The following is a 23,230-nucleotide window of genomic DNA, read 5'->3' as shown; positions in this document are numbered from 1 at the left end:
GAGGAGGACTTTATATCCTCAGGAGGAGGAGAGGAGGACTTTATATCCTCAGGAGGAGAGGAGGACTTTCTATCATCAGGAGGAGGAGAGGAGGACTTTATATCATCAGGAGGAGGAGAGGAGGACTTTATATCCTCAGGAGGAGGAGAGGAGGACTTTATATCATCAGGAGGAGGAGAGGAGGACTTTATATCCTCAGGAGGAGAGGAGGACTTTCTATCATCAGGAGGAGGAGAGGAGGACTTTATATCATCAGGAGGAGGAGAGGAGGACTTTATATCCTCAGGAGGAGGAGAGGAGGACTTTATATCATCAGGAAGAGGAGTGGAGGACTTTATATCATCAGGAGGAGGAGAGGAGGACTTTATATCCTCAGGAGGAGGAGAGGAGGGCTTTATATCATCAGGAGGAGGAGTGGAGGACTTTATATCCTCAGGAGGAGGAGAGGAGGACTTTATATCCTCAGGAGGAGGAGAGGAGGACTTTATATCCTCAGGAGGAGGAGAGGAGGACTTTATATCATCAGGAGGAGCAGAGGAGGACTGAGGTTAATGTGAACTGTTCCTGTAATGTCTCTGAACCATCAGTACATATTAATAGAAGATATGATTATTGTTTATTTGTGTGCTCACTAGCTGTTACTATGGCAACAACTCGGTGGTTTGCGGCCTCTCGTTATCATCTGAACTCAGTTGAAATGTGAATCTTTTTACAATTATTTATTGTTGGCTTGTTGTTGGTTCTCGCTCCGCAGGAGATTTAACATGTTCTGTGTTCTGTTGATGAGATGAGTGAAAACATGAGAACCAGCCGTTTGATGACAGTGAACAAAGAGATCGTGTCGTGGCGTTGGGACCAGGTCTCCTCCTCCCCGACACTCGTCTCCACCAGGACTAGGTTTCCCGGGCTGGAGGGTCAGATGTCAGCGGCTGAAACCAGATCCGTCCGATCGATTATCTGAGGTGTTTGTCGGACAGCTCGGCTGCCAAATGATCTGCTTGTAGTTTCCATGGCTGTGTTGTTTACAGTGTGAAGTGTGAGAGGCTGCAAACACATCTGAGGGTCATATCTGAACCTGCTAACTCCTGTTAGCTTAGCACAAAGACTGGCAGTGGGGGGAAACTGTTAGTGTCCTGCTGCACAAATGCTTTTCTGCACCTGATAAATAAACAACATGTGATGTTTGATATGTGACCATGCTCACCTTCTATTGGCTGATAGTCTCTCATGGGACTGGAAGTACACAGACAGGAAGTGTCCTGAGGCTGAGTGACAATCATTTTATATTCCATATACAGCATATTCTGAACATATTGATCTGACAGGTGACTGTCGATCACAACACCTGAGAGAATTGTTGTTGTTGTTGTTGTTGTTGTTCTTGTTGTTGTTGTTGTTGTTCTTGCTGCTGTTGTTGTTGTTCTTGTTGTTGTTCTTGCTGTTGTTGTTGTTGCTGTTCTTGTTGTTGTTGCTGTTCTTGTTGTTGTTGCTGTTGTTGTTGTTGCTGTTCTTGTTGTTGTTGCTGTTCTTGTTGTTGTTGCTGTTCTTGTTGTTGTTGCTGTTCTTGTTGTTGTGGTTGTTGTTGTTGTTGTTGTTGTTGTGGTTGTTCTTGTTGTTGTTGTTGCTGTTCTTGTTGTTGTTGCTGTTCTTGTTGTTGTTGCTGTTCTTGTTGTTGTTGCTGTTGTTGTTGTTGTGGTTGTTGTTGTTGTTGTTGTTGTTGTTGTTCTTGTTGTTGTTGCTGTTCTTGTTCTTGTTGTTGTTGCTGTTGTTCTTGTTCTTGTTGTTGTTGTTGTTGTTCTTGCTGCTGCTGCTGTTGTTGTTGTTCTTGCTGTTGTTATTGTTGTTCTTGTTGTTGTTCTTGCTGTTGTTGTTGTTGCTGTTCTTGTTGTTGTTGCTGTTCTTGTTGTTGTTGCTGTTCTTGTTCTTGTTGCTGTTCTTGTTGTTGTGGTTGTTCTTGTTGCTGTTGTTGTTGTTGTTGTTGTTGTTGTGGTTGTTCTTGTTGTTGTTGCTGTTCTTGTTCTTGTTGTTGTGGTTGTTCTTGTTGCTGTTGTTGTTGTTGTTGTTGTTGTTGTTGTTGTTGTTGTTGTTGTTGTTGTTGTTGTTGCCCATGGCAGCAGCAGTCTGCCGTCAGACTCTGGTCAGTCCTCCTCAGGGTGCACTTCGGGCGGAGCTCCTCTCTGCAGCTCTGTGTGTGTGCGGCGGGTCGTCGTGCGTGTCTCCGCTCGGCTGATGGGGATTCCGGTTTTTCCAGTCGGCTCCTCCCGGTTTAGACCGCAGCAGCTCTGAGTCCCGCATCAGTGCGAGCAGCAGCAGCAGCAGGATGGCCTCCCACACCGCCACCATGGGGAACCTGCCCAGCGGGATCGGAATATGCACCACCATCCCCGACATCCTCTACCTGCCGGAGCTGGTAAGAAACAGCAGCGGAACCGTTCAGAGCTGAGCTGGACCTCCATCTGTCCGGTCCGTGAGCACAGAGCGCCAACCTTTTACACGCAGACACGCTCCGAAAATCCGAGCTGTGTTTTTATTCCAACTGCAGGGAAACGACGAGAGTTTAATGAAGTTCAAACACTGAAGGCTCCTGATGATCGCAGCTGTTCTTCAGGGTTCTTCATGTTCTAACATGGAGATCTAAACGGATCGATCAGCCTCATCGATCATTACAACATTCGCGTTGTGAGATTTCAATATTATGTGGTGACGTCACTGAGCTGATGAGTTAGTGACGCCTGTCAGAAATATATTGATATGATGATGGTCCTGTTTCAGTCACTCAGCTGTCAATCAAACATTTCAGTTTCAGTTTAAAGTCTCAGTTCTTTGTGAAATGTTTTATTTCTTTTAAAGTTACAAATTCAACTCAGATTATTGTTGTTTTCTCTCTGACTGAGACTGAACACGTGGATCTGACTTCTCCTCAGCAGCGATCACTGTATGATCCGGTTCTGTACCGACACATATGATCCATCCATCCCTACGGTGGCCCTGAACATCCAAACAAGACTTGTGTGATACTGACAAACTTCTCTTTACGTGAGTTTTAAATCGTAACGATGAGATCACACGTTCAAGTCATGAAACACTTTAGAGTGGCAGCTGTTTGCAGCTGTCTGCGGGTTAATGAAGTGATCAGAGCAGAACATTTCATGTTCAGAAGAAACACAGTGTCACTGTTCGTAGTGACGCAAATACAAACGCAGTGAGTCCAGACGCTCCTGTGAGGATAATCAGCTGTGAGGAATGACTTCACCCTCACCCTGCACCTGTCACAGGTGCCACCTGCTCATCAGGAGCAGTTTGGGGCTCAGTATCTTGCTCAAGGACACTTCGACACACAGGCAGGGATTAGAACCAGAGACCCTCTGATTACTAGACGACCCCGGGAGGTCAGAGGTCAGCAGCACACGTCACATCTGATCGTGTTCCTCGACACAAAACGACAATCTGAGCTGCTGATCAGGAAATACTTTCAGTGGAATGATGCAGGTGTTCACACACACACACACACACACACACACACACACACACACACACACACACACAGTCACACACACACACAGATACACAAACAGGTGGAGCTCCATGAATAATGCAGCCTGTCAATCATCAGAGGTGTCGAGTGAACCGAGGCAGCGACGCCCTGCTCGGTGCTGGACAAAATAATGGAAACAGGTCATCTATTAAAGACTGAGGTGAAGCGACAGCAGCTGCACAACTCAGATCAACTTGGATCGACTCGGATCAGTTCAGATCAGTACAGATCAGTTCAGATCGACTCAGATCGGTTCAGATCGGTTCAGATCGGTTCAGATCGGTTCAGATCAGTTCAGATCGGTTCAGATCGACTCAGATCGGTTCAGATCGGTTCAGATCGGTTCAGATCGGTTCAGATCAGTACAGATCGGTTCAGATCGGTTCAGATCGGTTCAGATCGGTTCAGATTGGTTCAGATCGGTTCAGCTGTGAGATGTGAAACACGATGTAGATGTCTGTAGCTGCTTCTGTGAACTTTACACAGCTGGAAGCTTTTCTGTGAGAACATGTTGTAACTTATTTCAACTTTATTTTGGTAGTTTTCAGACTCAAAGAGAAACATTACATATTCCAGAAGAGGAAACAAAACACTGAAGACAACAACAGATAATTATCTAACAGACAAAGTGATCCAGGGCCTCACGTGATCAGTTTATCTCACTGAGATCACAGATTGATATCTGTGTGTGGACATGTTGTCCCATCAGTGAACACTCACAGGTGATCCAGGCAGAGGGAACCTGTCCGTAATCTGAAGCTCTGTTTTATTTAATCAACTCGCTCTTTAAGCGATCCGACACGTCACTGCAGCTCCAGTTCAGAGCTTTTATATTCAGACCACACACGGCTGATGTCTCCATCATGATCTGGACTTTAGGCAGTGATGGTGGAAAGAGAAAGAGAAGAGAAGCTTAATCACCACATGAGGGAGACAAAAGTCCCAAACTCCAGCTTCAGTGTGCAACAGACTGACAGCAGGAGGTCTGATCAACACTGAAGACCTCCGGATGAACAGTGGATCGATGTCCTGCGGTGAGAGTGAGTGGATTCATACCAGCTGAGTGTCCTGCTGTCTCTGGTCTTCCTGCAGATCTTCGGTGGTCTCGTGTGGATCCTGGTTGCGTGCACGCTGGTGGTGCCAGAGAACCCTCAGGGCTGGGTGATGTTCGTCTCCGTCTTCTGCTTCGTCATGACTTTCATCTGGATGGTGGTGTTCGCCTGCGGGGGGCATCACAACAAAGGCAGCTGGGCGGCAGCAGTGAGTCCTGCTCATGTTTGAGTGATAGCTGTGGTCTGTGTGGGTGTACAGGTATACAGGTGTGTTACCTGCAGCAGCTCTAAACCTGTTTACCTGTTTGATGTCTTTTGTATTTTGGGACTTTTTGTTGCCATCAAACAGATTTTTCCTTCAACCATACAACATCTGTATTCCTACGCAGAAGGAGAATATAGTCCTAACAGAGAGGGCTGTCTGAGCTAATGCTGCGTTCAGGTGCTCCTCAGACGATCCCACCCCTCGAGTGGGGAAGTCGGGACTTGGAGAGAAACATGGACTGTCAGCACCGTGTCACAGATCACATGTTGTTAAAGTTTGTGTTTCCTCATGTCTGTAATCTCTCTTCCTCCTCGTCCGTCAGGACTTTGCGTATCACGGCATCGCTGCCTTCTTCTACCTCAGCGCCTCGGTGGCTTTGGCCAAAGTGACTCTGGACATGAAAGACGGGAGCAGCTTCCAGAACTACCAGCTGGACATCTCTGCAGTGGTGAGTCATCGTCTCATCCCAACCAATGAAACAAAAGAGACCTGAACCTGGAACAAAACCCTCTGATTGGCTCTGAAGTGGTCGTGGCTAAACCCTCATTAGCTTGTTCACAGCATCATTCAGCTCTCAGAGGTTTCACATGTATGCTAACAGTAGCTTTATCTGCATTACACATAAAGCTACAGTTAGCATCTGTTAGCTTAGCTTAGCATAAAGACTGGAAACAGGGGGAAACAGCTAGCCTGCCTGTTGCAGCTCTGCTTTATTTTCTCATAAGTCATCCTTTATGAACCTATTGGTTATTAAATCATTTACAAACGCTTTATTGATCATTTATAAGTTATTCATAAGAAAATATTTTGGATTGCCAGGTTGTGCTTGTTCTCTAAACTCTACTGTAATTGATCAAGATTGATTGATTTCTTACCTGTTGTCCATTAATAAGCAGTTTAATCACCTTTATAATGAATCATTTGTGAGACAGTGAGATAAACGGGTTGCGTCACGTCAGTTTAATTGATATATTTCAGGCATTACAGTCGGACCACCTCCTCCGACCTTCACCTGAAAATATAAATGAGAGTAAATAATTAAGTGACTTCAGTCGTTCTACAAGGTGACATCATGATGAAGTTATTTCAGCTTCTGATCCATTTATTGAGTCCGATCACATGTGGTGAGACAGAGTCATTCAGTCTGCGTCTACCTGCTGCTCACAGTCACTATTAATTGATTTTACCACACTAATTACGAAGCTGCCACTCTGTGGAGACAGATGGATGGATGCTCTGTCAGGTGGTGCTGGAAGCTCATGTTCTCCAGCCGCTGAAATGTGAAATGAGCAGGAATAACGGCAAGAAAAATAAAAAATCCTGTGATCAAACTTATGCAAGTAACGCAACGTGAGTATTTGAATGCAACAGTCTGAAAACAAAACAAACATTTCGTTGACAAAAATCTTGCATTACAGTTTTAGCTAACAAATTTAATTCTGATTCAAATTCACAATAACAAATAAAATGTCAGGGTACATTTTCAAAATAAAGGCACCATTGTGAGGATGACATCATGGTTTCTCTGCCTCCAGCTGTCTTGTTTCATCGTCCCCCATCATATGCTGCCTTCTGGCCTCATTTTCTACCCTGTTGTTCTTGTACTACGTCCTCACACACATTTGAGGCAAACCTTCGCCCCTACACACTGAGGAAATACTGTTTCATGTTTCAAGTCTTAACACGGTTTTGTTCAGATTGCAACAAACCAGATGTTGATCACTGAGCTTCAGAGTGGCTGGGAGGTGGATTTTGTTACAGAGCCAGGCAAGCTGTTTCCCACTGTCTCTAGTCTTTATGCTAAGCTCAACTAACTAGCTACTAACTGTGGCTTCATGTTTAGCATACAGACATGAGAGTGGAATCAATTAGAACATGAGATGAGAAGATCTAAATGTTGGTGTTAGTGTCGAAAGTTCAGATCATTAAAAGTTTCAGATGAACGTTCGATCGATCATCTAACATCTTGTTACAGTCGAGTTCAAACAGTTCACAGCACTGAATATAAACAAGCTGACACTCATGAGCTCTACTGTGGCATTCTGGAGTCTTAAAGCAGCAAGACGTTACTTCCTGGAGAAAGTTCAGATCTTAGTTCTAATCGGACACAAATCCAAACTATCAGAACTTGACGACCTTGAGTTGAACCTCAACAGACAACTATGTTTCTCCAGGAACTGACACTGTGTTGCTTAAATATCTAAGTGTCTCACAAGCACCTGAATGCACCACAGAGGAACATGATAGTAATGTATCTGGTACTGGTCTGTTCTGATCACTGCAGAACTTCCTGCTCCTCAGAGGATAAACCCTCAGAATTCCTCCCATCCCGCCGTAGATTCAAATTCTCCCTGGATGTTGTTGTTGTCTCCTCAGGTCTTCTCGTACGTGGCGACTCTGCTCTACTTCATCCACACCATCCTGTCGGCCATCAGGTGGAAATCTTTCTGAACCACAACAGAACTGTTTTTATTCTTGGCATTGGAGACTGACTGCTGTGGCTCTGGGAGAAGAAGCACCACCTGGATCAGCGGATCTGAAGTGATGAGCGGCGGTTTCGTTTGGTCAGAAACTCGTTCTGTCCAGATACTGTGGAGCCTGTCGAGATGAATCACCAGAGAGTAACATAAAGCTTAAAATCATAATCTCCATCATTTTACTGCTGTTTCTGAGGGTTTCTGTTATTTTGTCCACACTCACATGTTTCCTCCTCTGATGTTTCTGCTCTAATGACACGGCTTCATTTGGTTCTTCTTTTTCTACTCTCAGCTGATCAAAGATGTGGCTCGTTTTTTTATTTTTATAAGTTTCTAAACAAGAAATTTTTAACTGGATGTGGATCAGAACAGGAAACAGAACCAAGGAACCTATAACAGGAACGTGATGTCATTGTTCAAACACGCCTCTTCAGGGGTCACGAACTGAAGTAATGTTTCACCACCTCTCAAGTCCACGCTTATGAATGAAGTGTCTCCAATGAACATGTAGCTAATGACTGGCTCAGAGTTTAGATGAGGTATTATCAGGTCCCAACCGCAGTCAGTAGCTCGACCAGAAGATCATCTGACATGCAAATAAATCATGAAATGTACCTTTAACACACGTGAAACATGAACTAAAGAACAAAGCACCAAAAACCAGGTGCCTCCATCTGACTGATGACCTGTGAAACTGGGAGAGGACAGACAGAGGCGAGATGTTCTGTCGAGGCGTCGACATGTTGGGATTTAATGTGTTTGTCCATGAATCTCCCAGAGAGGCCAACAGAACCGACACCGCCTGTGTTTGAACATCCCGTCCTTCTGTTATAGGCTCCTTGAATTCGACCAGGGTCTTAGTTATGATGGTTTTTAAGCCTTTATAAGAGACTGATTTTGTAAATTCCTGAGACTACTGAATGTTTTGAAAAAGAATAAATATGTTTTGAAACATTTCTGGTTCTGTGTAAATCTTCAACATGTTGACATTAATGGAGGCATCATGTGACCTGCGTCTGTGTTGCTGAACCGGCTCGATCTCTGGACAGTTCAGAACCAGCGAACATCATTACTGTTGTGATGTAGCGATGTCGCCTTAACGACACGTCAAAACGTTTTAATGGTTTCCTGGTTCGACACATCGCCGCGTCTCTGCCTTCAAATCCAAAACACAGAAACCAAAAGTGAGGCTGGAATCTTCTGGACATTTGATTTATCCTGGAAAAATAAGTGTTATAGTTTTATATTATAATGTAATCGTATATATTAGCTCTGAAATGTACAAAGTATGTGTTTAAGGAAATGCCTCTGTTTAGGTGAGTGTGGGAAGGTGGTGATGTTTGGGTTTACATGTCCAGCTGTCCCGGAGCCATTAATCAGCTCTGTGTATTAAAGGTTAGAGGACGAGGCCCCTACAAGGTACTAAATCTGATATTGACCCTCATGCCAGAGTGTTGGAGATGTCTAAACACATGCATTTCCCCAGAAGGACAGAGAGACCATTTGGTCTCTTTTAGGGTGCGAGGAGTGACAGCAGCAGAGTTAGGTGATTTGCAGGAATGAGCAGGGAGGCAGACCAACTGATGGACCCTCAATCCACCAAAGTGACCTATGAGAAGAAGTATGTAGGTGCAGGCGAATGGACTTTAAAAAGGCCCGCACAGGCAGAGAAGGAAGGGGTGGTTACTTGTAGAGTTCCTAAGATCGAAGGTTCGAGAGGATTTCTGGTAGAGCAGAGAGCAAAACATTGGGCAGAACTTTGACAGAATTTAAAAACACTGGGTGCGACCGCACTGATTCGGACGCAAGCTTGAGATCTGTTTCACTAAAGATTGCTGTATCAGTCCAGCCAGCCTTGCCACCGCAGAACTCTTTCATCAAAAAAGTACACGCTGACATCTTTGATGAAGACAGCCCAGAAACTACAGTAGCAGGCAGTCACATGATCAGTGAGCAGCAACATGATTGGTCCAGACGGTCACACGGCAGGTTGGTAAACTGTCTCATGACCAGACAGTTGAAAAGAAAAGAAATAAATACTTTGTTACATGTGTTCATCCAGAATATATTGTATATACTGTATGTACTGTAATACATACTGATATGTATTTAAGATGTATATTGGTTAAATTAATATCCAATTTAAGAATATTCATTTGATAAAATATACATGTATAGATCATTTTCGTGGACACAGACAACTTTATTAATCCCAGAGGGGATATGAGGTTATTGTAGCAGCTGGTACATTCAAATCAATCAACATACAAGGGCAAAATATAGAAACAATAAAATACTGTTTCCAATGAAATTCTTCAGTAGAGGTACTAAAGTAAAACTGAATGAAATAAAGTACTGAGATATAAATGGAAGAGGAACATAGGGAGCAATATTAACAGTAATAATGATAATAATGTTGACGTGTGTGTGTGTGTGTGTGTGTGTGTGTGTGTGTGTGTCAGAGGGTTAACAGCTGCGTGAGTATCAATTAATTATTGATTACACATTTCTTTCTCAAATGGGACCTCGTGTGCTGTTTGTTTGTGACTCCACAGTAGCTGCTGCAGGTGATTGTCCACACTCATTAATATTTCATCAACAGTGACATCATGTGAGGTGGGCGGGGCAGAGAGGATCAGCTCAGTCAGGTGTATGTCAGGTGGGCAGGGCAGGGGGCGGTCCTTGTTCAGCAGGTATCAGATGAGTTACCTCCAGCTGTGATGTGACCCACGAGCAGTTCAGCGGGTTTAGTACCTGCCAACATTCAGCAGCAAATCATGTCACATTTTACAAAGACACTAAACAGTAACAATACAGGTACGCCGCTGAGCAGCTTTCACAGGAAAGAACGGGGCTCCGCCTCCAACGCTCAGTCCAGACTGAATATACCGTCATTGGGTCAAACAAAGGAAGCATGCTGATTTATAAAACCAAAGAGATTTATAAAACCATTTAACACACAACTCTGTTGACCTCTGTTAGCCTGCTAGCTGTGCTAGCTCCTACAGTCTATGTTTACATCATGGTCATGCTTGGTGCAGTCAGCTGACGTCACCGCATCGTACAAACTGGATCAAAGAGACGCTGGAGGAGCAAAAACCTTCAAACATTCAGTTTTCACCTGGAGCTCCACCTGCAGCAAGAACATGAAACCAGGCGTAATGGAGTGTGTCAGGGAGTAAATACAGGACACACACACACAGCTGTGATGTATAATGGATGAGGAGGCAGAAGGTGATAATAGTGAAGCATCTCCATGAAACTGAACACGAGGCTGCAGCTCGACGTTCAGTTCAGTCACAGGAAACAAACAGCCGAGACATTTGAAATGTGCAGCTTCCTCTCAGTCTGACCTGCTGGAGTTAAAATCATGCCAAATCCTAACAAACACACAAAACATGTTTTACTCAGGCCCAATGGCTCACAAAAAACTCAGTGTGGTTTGCAAATATAAAACATCATTCACAAACTAATGCATTTTGTTTTGCAAATAAGAAACTACCTATTAAAACAAATACATCATGCTTCAGAAACAAATACAGCATGTTTTACACATACGAAGAAACATATTTCTTCATGTACAAAAAACGATTCTGCAAGCACAAAAAACTGTCACATGACTTTTGGCACTAATTTTCCATCTTGCAGATTCATATATATATATCCCAGTAAACTTTCTAACAAATGTCCTGTAATTTGTAATTTCCCCAAAAAATTGTTTTATTTTTTTTTCTATTTTATTCAAGGCCGCTAACAGGAGCTACCATAAACATATATACACAGACATTTATACATATACATATACATATATACCCACACAGACATATATACATATACATATATACTCACAGACATATATACATATACACATTGTTATGACCCAGTCTAGGGGGCCTAGGACAGAATATGAAAAGGCCCCATCTTCCCTAAGTCCCAAGTAGCCACAAAGAATGATTTGGTTGAATACTAAGAAAAATGATTTATTTACAAAAATAGTTGAAGTGACAGAAATAGATAACGATATATGTAAGCTGAGCTATGGGCTTCAGGGTGGACAAAGGCCAAAATAACAAAGAAAAGGGTCCTGTCTAGGAAATAATAAACCTTACTTAACCAAACTTAATGAAAAACAAATGACACAAGACTTACCTCCCTAACTAAATAAACAGGAAAAAACAATGTTAACAAAAACTGGCAGTCCACCTTTACAACTCAAAAGAAACTAAACTGCTCAAAAGGACTACAGAGCTGAACTGAAGTGTGGCCGATCAGGAGAGGAGGATGAGGAATGCCTGCTGCCACCACACATCTGCCATTTTGGCTCCTCCTGGTGGTTTTGTGAGTGCAGCCAATCAAGAGCCAGGGCCTGGAACCACTCCACCAATCATGGCACGGCTATGGCACACACCTAGTTGCATAGAAGATTGAAGGCGGAAAAAACACAGGGCACACACACACAGCACACGCAGCAGAGTGGCTGAAAAATGACTGCAGTCATAACAATATATAGACATATATATATATATATATATATACACAGACGCCTCACTGAGCTGGTTGCCCCGTTACTGCGATACATTGGCGTCGCCGCCATCCTGGGTGTGGCAGCTCCGCCCCGTTAACTGATACAAGTGAATGTAGTGAACTTTATAAAGCTTCTTCTACAAAGTGCAATAAGTTAATGTCTCATTTACACATTCATACATGTACAGATATATTCAGGAAACAGAGAGGAACCAAAAACAACTGTCTGTAATGTTCTCCGATGATTATAAACTTTAACTACTACTATGAACCTTATATGTTCAGTATACAGGTCGGCACCAGACCACAGGATGAATTTTATAATGTTTTTATTTGTTTACAGCTGCTGATGTCTGTAACACTGTTACTGTGATGGTTCATGACAGTGAATGACAGTAAATATTGAATCTGTGTATAATAACCACATCCTGACATGTAAATGTGACCTTTGTCTACCACACTGTCAACTTGGTTAATTTATATAAACTTTAAATATGAACAACTGACTGCATAATATATGAATCAGAATCAGTAATAATGTATTGATCCCTGACAGGAAACTGCAGTGTTACAGCTGCTCCTATTCAAAGTCCAAAATATGCAGAAAAATATAACAATAATAATAATAATAATAATAATAATAATAATAATAATAATAATAATAATAATAATAATAATAATAAAACCATATGGTGCATATTTATAATAGTAGCCTACTGCAACTTTACTCTTTTACTACCATTAAATGTTATTGTAAACATTATCATATGTTATAATGTTCTGTCATGGAGTATATCTCTGTACTGCTGAAGAAAAGAAAGCTGCTCACTGCTGCTGCAGTTTCTGATCTTGATTTGCAGACTTTGTTAATTTTTGTCTCCATGATTGTTATTATTAGTACTTAGATCATTGAAAATCACTGTATTTATAAAAACGTTGGTGCTTTTTTTTTCCACAGACATCACATGTACATGTCAGGATCTGGTTATTATAGACAGATTCAATATCTAACTATATATGGACACTAGTAGAGGGATGTGACACCACGAACACAACCTGGTAGAGCTCAGAGAGCATTCTGGGTTTTAGGTCCAAGTTCAGAGGAGCTTTATCGTCATGGTTACAATACGGTTAGTGAGGGACGTGGTCACGTTATATATGTATGAAACTGTTGGCAGGAAACAGGAAGCGAGCAGCTGCCTCCGGTGTTAGCTGTGGTGGTTCCAAGCCGTTCTCTGCTGTCACATAACTTCCTCTGCTCATGAGCAGGGCAGAGGAAGTTTAAAGAGTGTTTAAAAAAGTGTGTTATATTCTTTACTACATTTATTGTAACAGATGAAAATGGGAGGTAAGATGCACTTTAAACATGAACAACAGACAGGATCTTACAGCAATGACACGTTTCACAAGTAAGTTAACATCTTAATGTATTTTATCTAAAGCTGAATTCACAAGGAGACACCAGAGATTTAAAATGTGCTGCAGCTGTTTCACAAACTTTATTAAGTTTCTCCTCGTGAGGCAACAACTGGTAAGTTTGTTTGTTAAGGGAGTCTGACATATGGCTGTTACTAGTGACCTCATTTCATTACTTAGTCCACGTCCGTGACCATCACACACACACACACACACAAACTCGTGTTATCAGACTGTTTGTGTCTTAATTTGATTTAATCATCGCAGTACAAACTGTTGAAATGTGTGAGAGGTGTCAAGCTCGTTGGTCTGCAGGATCAACCGCTTGGCTCTTCTGGACCTGAACAGCTTGAAATGGTGCAAATGTGGAAGAACAACACGACTCAGTCATTCAACAGTCTGAGTATGCGTCCTCAATCGTAAAAAAGAAAAGGTCCTAAAAACACAAAGATAAATGTGCAGTGAAATATGTTGAGAAGAACAGAATGTCGGATCAAAGTTTCTCTGCATGAGAACAATTTCAAAAACAAATGTGACACATTTACATTTCAGAGCGCTGACTGACAGAGAGCTTCTGTAACACTGACACCTGCTGCTGACTGACAGAGAGCTTCTGTAACACTGACACCTGCTGCTGACTGACAGAGCTTCTGTAACACTGACACCTGCTGCTGACTGACAGAGCTTCTGTAACACTGACACCTGCTGCTGACTGACAGAGAGCTTCTGTAACACTGACACCTGCTGCTGACTGACAGAGAGCTTCTGTAACACTGACACCTGCTGCTGACTGACAGAGAGCTTCTGTAACACTGACACCTGCTGCTGACTGACAGAGCTTCTGTAACACTGACACCTGCTGCTGACTGACAGAGCTTCTGTAACACTGACACCTGCTGCTGACTGACAGAGCTTCTGTAACACTGACACCTGCTGCTGACTGACAGAGCTTCTGTAACACTGACACCTGCTGCTGACTGACAGAGCTTCTGTAACACTGACACCTGCTGCTGACTGACAGAGAGCTTCTGTAACACTGACACCTGCTGCTGACTGACAGAGCTTCTGTAACACTGACACCTGCTGCTGACTGGCAGCACTACAGCTCACACTGGGTTTCTGCTCTCACGTCATTGACGTGTCTGGATTTGGATTTGAAGGTATGAGGAAGTGACGGCTGTCGGTCAGATGAACACAGACACCAGCAGCGTCTGTCAGAGTCTGTAGATGAAGGAAGAACCACTCTTTGACCTCATCTGGACTTTAATAGGTGAGAACTGTGACAGGTAACGTGACTCACCTCTGATGAACAAACTACAACATCAACTTGTAGATGAGAGCAGTGATGAGGTGAATGAAGATGATTTTAGGTTCTGAATGTTCATGAATTAACACTGCCTGTCTTTAGCAGGGAGCCACGATGACACCAGAGGACATTTTCAACACTCTGGAGGATCTAAAAGTTGATGAATTCAAGGATTTCAAATGGTATCTGAAGCAGCCTGACATCCTGGAAGGCTACCAACCCATCAAACAGTCCAGGCTGGAGACAGCAGAAAGACGGGACACAGTGGATCTGATGGTGAACACCTTTACACTTGATGGAGCTCTGAAGGTGACCAAGAAGATTTTAGAGAAGATCAAGAGGAATGACCTGGTGCAGAGTCTGTCAGCCAGCAGCTCAGGACCAGAAGGTCAGTCACATTCTTCTATTTTAATATCATTTTCAGAAGAAGAGAGTGAGTCGACCACACAATACCTGTAAAGGAACAGACCTCTCAGTTCAGAGGCTCATTGTTTTCAGCAAAGAGAAACAAAGAGGCCTGATTTCATAATGAGGAGAAAAGGTTGAAGCATCAATAATTGTTACTGGAGAGGATGGAGGTTTGATGGTGCTCTGGTTCACAGAAATAAACTTTGTTTAACTGAACAGAGATTCATTTTAATGGTGCAGCAGAGCTCTGCCTGAATTAATATCTAGATTAACTCATTTTAAACTAGTTTTACTAAACTCAGATTACATCTGATTTTAGATTAAATGAATCCTTGTTGGTGCCACCCAGCCATAATCTCTGTCTTCACCTCTCTCAGTGTCAGTGAGTGTCGGTGATGTTGGAGAGACTCCAGAGAACAGAGGACCTTCTTCCTCTCAGAGTGAAGGTAAAGCTGCTGTATTCACTGGTATGTACGGAAGCCTTGAAAGACAAAGTTTAGTTTTTAGGTTGGAAAAGTTAAAAGTTAGTAAGACTGACTGCATTATAACTGAATGAAAGCAGAGACAGGAGTACTTGATGATCTTTAGTTGAAGGAGTATCAGAGTATCTGCAGCTCTGAAATACACTGAATATAAAGTATTGATTTAGTTTCTTCAAAAAGACCCTAGAAGCTATTTAAAAGTCTTAAAACAAGTTGACAAGTTCTACAATATTTTTTGCTTGGCTACCATAGACTGTAACATAAGTTTTTGTATTATTTTGTATGTGGCTGTGAGCTGTCAGGAGGATTAAAAACTACAGTGGGACTGTTGTGACAGTGGATTGAGCTGAAGGAGGCAGTTTAATCCTTTTTATGCGGAATTTCAGTCAAACCATCAGATCTGCATCAAACTCCGTTTCTACTGCAGCTACAGCTGCCTGGTTTCAGGGGGTCATTTGTAATTTCTGATTGGCTGCTCTTCTTAAGAAGGCGGGTCTTATGCGGTATGAGCAGGCCAGAGGTCAGACAGCAGAGATGGAGTCAAGTGAAGAGGAAGAAGAGATCAGAGAGCAACTCTTTTCATGGAGGCCATGATGGACACTGAATAATAACCATTTCTGAAGCATTTTTGTGAGCTTGTGTCTTTTTGTCAAACTGAATGAACTGAAACTGACTTCAGCTCAGTTCATGGTTTTCAACTGAGCTGTGGAGTTGACCTGACCATGAAGTCAAAGTGGTTGATAACTGTGAGGACTGAGTGGACTGACAGTGGAAAGCTAGCTGAGCTCACCTGTGGTTCAGATAAAGCCTGCATCCTTTTTTTGTTGGGTGGAAACCAAAGAAATCGAATAAATTATGGTCTGTATGGAGCCACCAGGCTTTGTTTTTTGTTTACTGGAAGTAGTTTAAACGATACTGGTGTTAAAACATCAAGTCCATCCATCCATCCATCCATCCATCCATCCATCCATCCATCTTCTTCCACTTTATGCTGGGCCGGGTGGCGGGGGGCTCAAGGGATCCCAAGTTGTTCCTAGGCCAGCCGAGCGACATAGTCACTCCAGCGTGTCCTGGGTCTTCCTCGGGGTCTCAGATTTTCTGAAACAAGACAGAGTGAGAGAAGTAAATAATTCACACTTCGGGACCTGCAAGACAGCTTGAGTCTACATATCTATATAGACAGAAGGAGAATATCAAAACTGATAATTTCATGGCATAGATGGATATCATCTATCTATGCCATATTACATATGTATATAATACCATACTATCTGCCTCTCAGCCACTTACACGTACACATGCACACACACACACGCACGCACACGCACACACACACACACACACACACACACACACACACACTGCTATACTATCTATATACATCATAACTTTACATTGTCCACGTGGTGTGATGTACTTGTCCCTCGTGTCTTTAACATAATTTCACCAATTTAGAAAAAAAAAACTGATGTTACAGGATTTGTCTTTGTGACATTTCGACCAGAAGATGGCAGCAACACCAACAGCTGCTCAGTCGTCACCAGTCCAGAGCTGTGGTTGTACTGATCAGCTCCCTGTCGGATAGATTTATATGTTGTTGGGTTAGATGAGAGAATGATGTGATCAAATATTAAGATTAAGATAGCTTACTGTAACACAACTACAGATATTGTACTGTTACAATAGTTTCCATAGACATCTTTCTCCAACTGTACATTTAATATCCTGCATTTCAGTTGTCTTTTGTTTATATTTTTCACTCAGATGAGATTGTTCCAGTACCAAAGCCACAACCCATCTCATATTACCAGAAAATGCTTCAGTCAAACCTCGAGGATCGGTTTAATTGTGCACAAGAGGGGTGGGCACAGAGGAAGGATGAGCAACCTCTGGTTGATATCTACACAGAGCTGTGCGTCACAGCTGGGGGTGACGTTAACCTCAACAAACAGCATGAGGTCATTCAGATGGAGGTGAAGCCAACAACAGAGGAATCAATTCAACCCTGTGACATGTTCAAACCCCCCTCTGGTGAAGGAAGATCCATAAGAACAGTGCTGACCAATGGAATCGCAGGAATTGGCAAAACATTTCTTGTCCAGAAGTTTGTGTTGGACTGGACTAACAAAGAACACAATCAAGATGTGCATCTCATATTCCCCTTTACCTTCCGCCAGCTGAACTTATGGAAGGGTGAGAAGTTAAGTCTGACTGAGCTGATCCATAAATCTATCAGAGAGACCAAAGACATTCATGAAGAAGCTCTTAATCACATCTTTACGACTCTGCAGTCATCAGGAAACACCAACTATGACAAAAGTAAATTCAAACTAGTGTTTGTTTTGGATGGACTGGATGAGAGCCGCCTTCAACTGAACTGCTTGACCACAAAAAACAATGGAACAGACTTTGATGTGACACAGTCCACCTCAGTGGATGTGCTGCTGTCAAACCTCATCAAGAGAAATCTGCTTCCCTCTGCTCGCCTCTGGATAACCACACGACCTGCAGCAGCCAATCAGATTCATTCTGAATTTGTTGACGTAGTGACAGAAGTCAGAGGGTTCACTGACCCACAGAAGGAGGAGTACTTCAGGAAGAGATTCAGAGATGAGGAGCAGGCCAGCAGAATCATCTCCCACATCAAGACATCACGAAGCCTCCACATCATGTGCCACATCCCAGTCTTCTGCTGGATCACTGCTACAGTTCTGGAGGATGTGTTGAAGACCAGAGAGGGAGGAGAGCTGCCCAAGACCCTGACCGAGATGTACACAGAGTTCCTGAAGTTTCAGAATCATCAGACAAATGAGAAGTTTGACCAAAACATGTGCATTCTGTACATTAAGACATTAGCGAAACTGGCTTTCCACCAGCTGAAAAAGGGCAACCTGATCTTCTATGAAAGAGATCTAGAAGAGTGTGGCATTGATGTCAGAGGAGCCTCAGTGTTCTCAGGTGTGTTCACAGAGATCTTTAAAGAAGAACGTGGGAGGAGGAATGATGAAGTCAAGATGTTTAGCTTCGTCCATCTCAGTGTTCAGGAGTTTTTGGCAGCTTTGTATGTAGAGATGTCACTCATTAACGAAAACAAGAATGTGATGTCAGAGCTACCTCAAACTATTGGCGAACATGTGAGAACATTTTTCAGCAAAAAGTCTGTGACAGAGGTCCACAGGTTTGCTATTGACAAGGCCTTACAGAGTCCAAATGGACACCTGGACCTGTTCCTCCGCTTCCTCCTTGGTCTTTCACTGCAGACCAATCAGACTCTCCCTCAAGGCCTCCTGAAAAAGAAGAGAAACTTACAGTCCAATAAGAAAACAGTTGAGTACGTCAAGAAGAAGATCAGTGAGAATCTGTCTCCAGAGAGAAGCATCAATTTGTTCCACTGTCTGAATGAACTGAATGATGGTTCTCTAGTGGAAGAGATCCAACAGTACCTGAGATCAGGAAGTATCTCCACAGATCAACTGTCTCTTGATCAGTGGTCAGCTCTGGGCTTCATCTTACTGTCATCAGAAGAAGACCTGGACGTGTTTGACCTGAAGAAATACTCTGCGTCAGAGGAGGTTCTTCTGAGGCTGCTGCCAGTCGTCAAAGCCTCCAATAAAGCTCTGTAAGTTAACAGATAACTGCAGATACGAACTACAAGGCAATCCTACTAAGCTAGTTTGTGTAGAAGTGGATTTGGCTATGTCGCACCTGAAGCAAAACAAACATTGTTTTTCCAAAATAGAGTGAGTGAAGGCTACTAATTTTCGTATATTTTTCTGGTTGTAATGATTTTAAGGAGATAATAGGTTGACGTGAGCCATCCAATTTCAAAATCTAAAGTGGTGTCAACAAAGTAGTTCATTCAATTAATCACTTTAGATTGTCTGGTCGTTATAAGTAGCAGTCTTTTTCTGTCATTTTATATTGTGGATGACACAAACAGTATCACTAACTCTTTTTTCAGGCTGAGTGGCTGTAATCTGTCAGAGAGAAGCTGTGAAGCTCTGTCGTCAATTCTCGGCTCCAAGTCCTGTAGTCTGAGAGAGCTGGACCTGAGTAACAACGACCTGCAGGATTTGGGAGTGGAGCCACTGTCCGTTGGACTGATGAGTCCACACTGTAAACTGGAGTATCTCAGGTCAGGATTCGAAAAGACATGTAGAGAGTGAACAATAACTGTTTCTTTATGTTGTCATTGTTCTTCTGTCATTTTATTGGTTCTCTTTTCAGACACTGCTCTGAACTTGAGTGTATCAAAATACAACTGTAAGTTAAATTAAACAGACAAAAAAGTCCTCATGTGTACTCTACATGACTTTTTCAGGTTGAGTGGCTGTAATATGTCAGAGAGAAGCTGTGAAGCTCTGTCCTTAGTTCTCAGCTCCCAGTCCTCTAGTCTGAGAGAGCTGGACCTGGGTAACAATGACCTGCAGGATTCAGGAGTGAAGCCGCTGTCTATTGGACTGAAGAGTCCACACTGCAAAATGGAGACTCTCAGGTCAGAATTAAAAATGACATGTACAGAGTGAACAATAACTCTTCCTTAATGTTGTCATTGTTCTTCTGTATTTTACCAGTTCTATTTTCAGACACTGTTTTGAAACTGAGTGTGTCAAAATATAATTGGAAGTTAAATCGGACAGAGGGAAAAGTCTTCACATGTGTACTCCACTTTTTTTTTCAGGTTGAGTGGCTGTAATCTTTCAGAGAGAAGCTGCAAAGCTCTGTCGTTAGTTCTCAGCTCCCAGTCCTCTAGTCTGAGAGAGCTGGACCTGAATGATAACAACTTGCAGGATTCAGGAGTGAAGCTGCTGTCTGTTGGACTGAAGAGCCCACACTGCAAAATGGAGACTCTCAGGTCAGAATTTAAAAAAGACATGCACAGAATGAACAATAACTGTTTCTTTATGTTGTCATTGTTCTCCTGTCATTTGACCAGTTCTCTTTTCAGACACTGCTTTGAAAATTAGTGTGTCAAAATACAGTTAGAAGTTAAATCAAACAGAGAGAAAAGTCTTCACATATGTATTCTACTTTTTTCAGGCTGAGCAGCTGTAATCTGTCAGAGACAAGCTGTGAAGCTCTTTCCTCAGTTATCAGCTCACGGTCCTCTCATCTGAGAGAGCTGGACCTGGGTAACAATGACATTCAGGATTCAGGAGTGAAGTTGCTGTGTGTTGGACTGAAGAGTCCACACTGTAAACTGGATACTCTCAGGTCTGACTTCAGTTTCTGTTAAATGACTACTCAAATGTTGCTTGGCATCTGGTTAAAATTAGCTTAAGACACTGTATATTAAACAGTTTTGGACATTGTGTATTATTTTTAAAAGGTATACAATGTCCTCAGAGATGATTTAATTTATTTTAATGTACAGTAAAGTCTGCTGTCAATTGTATTCATGAAGACCAAAATAATTTTCACATTGCCTCAGTGGGCTTTCCAATCTGTACTGTAAGCAACATCCTCTGTCTTTTGACCCTTGACTGTGAGGAACCCCCCCCCCCCCCCCCCCCCCCCCACCCCCCCATATTGAAAAAGCACTTTTAACAGGGAAAAAACATCAGAAAGAGGGGGATCCTTCTCCCAGGACCAACAGACAGGAAGTAGTTGCTGCATGTACAGAAAAACAAAATCATATTTCACAGATGTAATTCACAGAATGTCTGTCTATACATATTGATAAATATACATTGGCCTGTGTGCGTGTGTGTCCAGGCTGTCAGGCTGTCTTATCACAGAGGAAGGCTGTACGTCTCTGGCCTCGGCTCTGAGATCCAACCCCTCCCATCTGAGAGAGCTGGACCTTAGCTACAATCATTCAGGGGACTCAGGAGTGAAGCTGCTGTCGGCTGGACTTGAGGATCCAGACTGGAGACTGGACACTCTCAGGTATGAACAGATACAAGAGCTCACACACTGCTTCTCTGTCCCACTGACAAGCTGACGATTGCTGGACTCTGGACTAACACAAATCTCAAAAGTGAGTTTTTCTGATCATAGTCAATATCACTCATACAGCAAGTGACCACATTCTCTTGACAAACCACTTTTTTATCATTTATAATGACTTAATATTCAGAAATTAACATTCCAACCTACTCATCTACAATGCACATGAGGTTATGAGAAGATGTGGATATGACTAAAACTTTCATCGAACTGCTCGACAGTGAAAGAGGAGACAGTGCAGACAATAGTGATGATGAGGGATTTTTTTTTAATTGACCATTTATCAGGGAAAAGAGCTGGATAATGCTGCTGAACTGACAAATTTGAAACATAGAATCAGAGAGATAATGTCCCTAGTCGAAGACAACCTTGAAAGAATCATTCTGACTTTGCTAAACAATTTCCCCCTGGGGATTTATGAAGTATTCTGATTCTGATTCTGATTCAGGGTGGAACATGGTGGGGAGCAGAGGCTGAAACCTGGTCTGAGGAAGTGTAAGTGTGTGTTCACTTTGATTGATGAAAATAAGGCAGCACATGTTAAAGTAGTTTAAATCTGAACCTTGTGTATCTGCTACAACTGTCAGTCTGAAAGAAGATCCAAAAAGATGAGTCATTGTGAAGTTTTGAATAATTAACAGTCAGTCTGTTAATAAAGCAAGAAATAAACCATCAGCTGTGTTAGATGATAAACTGCTGCTGTATTGTGTCTTGTTCTCTCCATCAGATGTCTGTGAACTCACAGTGGACACAAACACAGTAAACAGAAACCTCAAACTGTCTGACAACAACAGGAAGGTGACATATATGTCAGAGGAGCAGCCATATCCTGATCATCCAGAGAGGTTTGACTCCTGGCCTCAGCTGCTGTGTAGAAATGGTCTGACTGGTTGCTGTTACTGGGAGGTTGAGTGGAGAGGAGAGGTTCATATATCAGTGAGTTACAGAGGAATCAGCAGGAGAGGAAACAGTAAGGACTGTTTGTTTGGACGGAATAATCAGTCCTGGAGTCTGGAGTGCTCTGATGATGGCCGGTACTCTGTCTGGCACAATAAGAGAGGAACAGTCCTCTCCTCCTCCTCCTCCTCCTCCTCCTCCTCCTCCTCTGTCTCTAACAGAGTAGCAGTGTATGTGGACTGTCCTGCTGGCACTCTGTCCTTCTACAGAGTCTCTGACTCACTGATCCACCTCCACACCTTCAACACCACATTCACTCAACCTCTTTATCCTGGATTTGGGGTCTGGTTCAGATCATCTGGTTCCTCAGTGTCTATGTAGGAGGGACACACACACAATCTCTCTCTCTCTCTCTCTCTCACACACACACACACACACACACACACACACACACACACACACACACACACACAAACACTCTGTAAATCACAGTAACAGAAATGGTTCAGTTGTTTTGTGTCTTTTTGGTCAATGTGCTGCACATCAGTTAAATTTAAATATGTTTTGAATGTTCAGATTTCAGTTTTCTGAACTTTGTGATCTGATTGTTTTCTCACAACAATCAGTCTGTAAATACAATACAACCAGGCTGCACACATACATGCATATAGATCATCATAATGATGATCTTTGTTCAGACAGGTTGTATTTTGTTGATGTGTCATTCATCATTGAAGTTTGTCATTTGTCTTATTTGAGTTATTATCTGTAAATATGTGTCTATGAGTGGATAGAGCTGCTGCTACGTGCAGACGGACCTCCATTACAAAATCTCCCTGTAGAGTCCAAGAGCCAAAGACTTTCTGTCAACACTTCATCATCTCACATCATCTGTCAGAATAAACATTTGACTTTCTCA

At 42.6% G+C, this 23,230-nt stretch overlaps 2 protein-coding genes across 12 annotated transcripts in view; both read left to right on the top strand.

Annotated features, from left to right (window-relative positions):
- LOC119023366 (NACHT, LRR and PYD domains-containing protein 12-like) overlaps nt 1-23,230 on the top strand; it is a 286,857-nt gene extending 263,627 nt beyond the window's left edge. For 5 of the 10 annotated variants that reach the window (XM_037105249.1, XM_037105258.1, XM_037105272.1 and 2 more), the window contains 7 exons: nt 19,427-19,600; nt 19,787-19,960; nt 20,147-20,320; nt 20,506-20,679; nt 21,181-21,354; nt 21,863-21,909; nt 22,142-23,230. In XM_037105249.1, the coding sequence (XP_036961144.1) occupies nt 19,427-19,600; nt 19,787-19,960; nt 20,147-20,320; nt 20,506-20,679; nt 21,181-21,354; nt 21,863-21,909; nt 22,142-22,692 (1,468 nt within the window). In that variant the 3' untranslated portion in view covers nt 22,693-23,230. Of the gene's footprint in view, nt 1-13,109; nt 13,385-14,265; nt 14,540-14,677; nt 14,964-15,360; nt 15,430-17,229; nt 19,085-19,426; nt 19,601-19,786; nt 19,961-20,146; nt 20,321-20,505; nt 20,680-21,180; nt 21,355-21,862; nt 21,910-22,141 lie in introns of those variants that run through there. The other 5 variants (XM_037105295.1, XM_037105305.1, XM_037105288.1 and 2 more) reach the window with 5 other exon arrangements.
- LOC119024209 (myelin and lymphocyte protein-like) lies at nt 2,045-8,277 on the top strand. 2 transcript variants are annotated; one of them, XM_037106746.1, is made up of 4 exons: nt 2,054-2,410; nt 4,628-4,795; nt 5,175-5,300; nt 7,229-8,277. In XM_037106746.1, the coding sequence occupies exons 1-4, from the start codon at nt 2,321-2,323 to the stop codon at nt 7,301-7,303; spliced, it is 459 nt and encodes a 152-aa protein (XP_036962641.1). In that variant the 5' UTR covers nt 2,054-2,320; the 3' UTR covers nt 7,304-8,277. The 2 variants fall into 2 exon arrangements, with proteins under 2 accessions (XP_036962648.1, XP_036962641.1); XM_037106753.1 differs by lacking the exon at nt 4,628-4,795 and having other exon boundaries at nt 2,045-2,410.

This window comes from Acanthopagrus latus, chromosome 1 (assembly GCF_904848185.1).
Source record: "Acanthopagrus latus isolate v.2019 chromosome 1, fAcaLat1.1, whole genome shotgun sequence".
Classification (NCBI taxonomy): domain Eukaryota; kingdom Metazoa; phylum Chordata; class Actinopteri; order Spariformes; family Sparidae; genus Acanthopagrus; species Acanthopagrus latus.
This window is presented reverse-complemented; position numbering and strand designations above follow the sequence as displayed.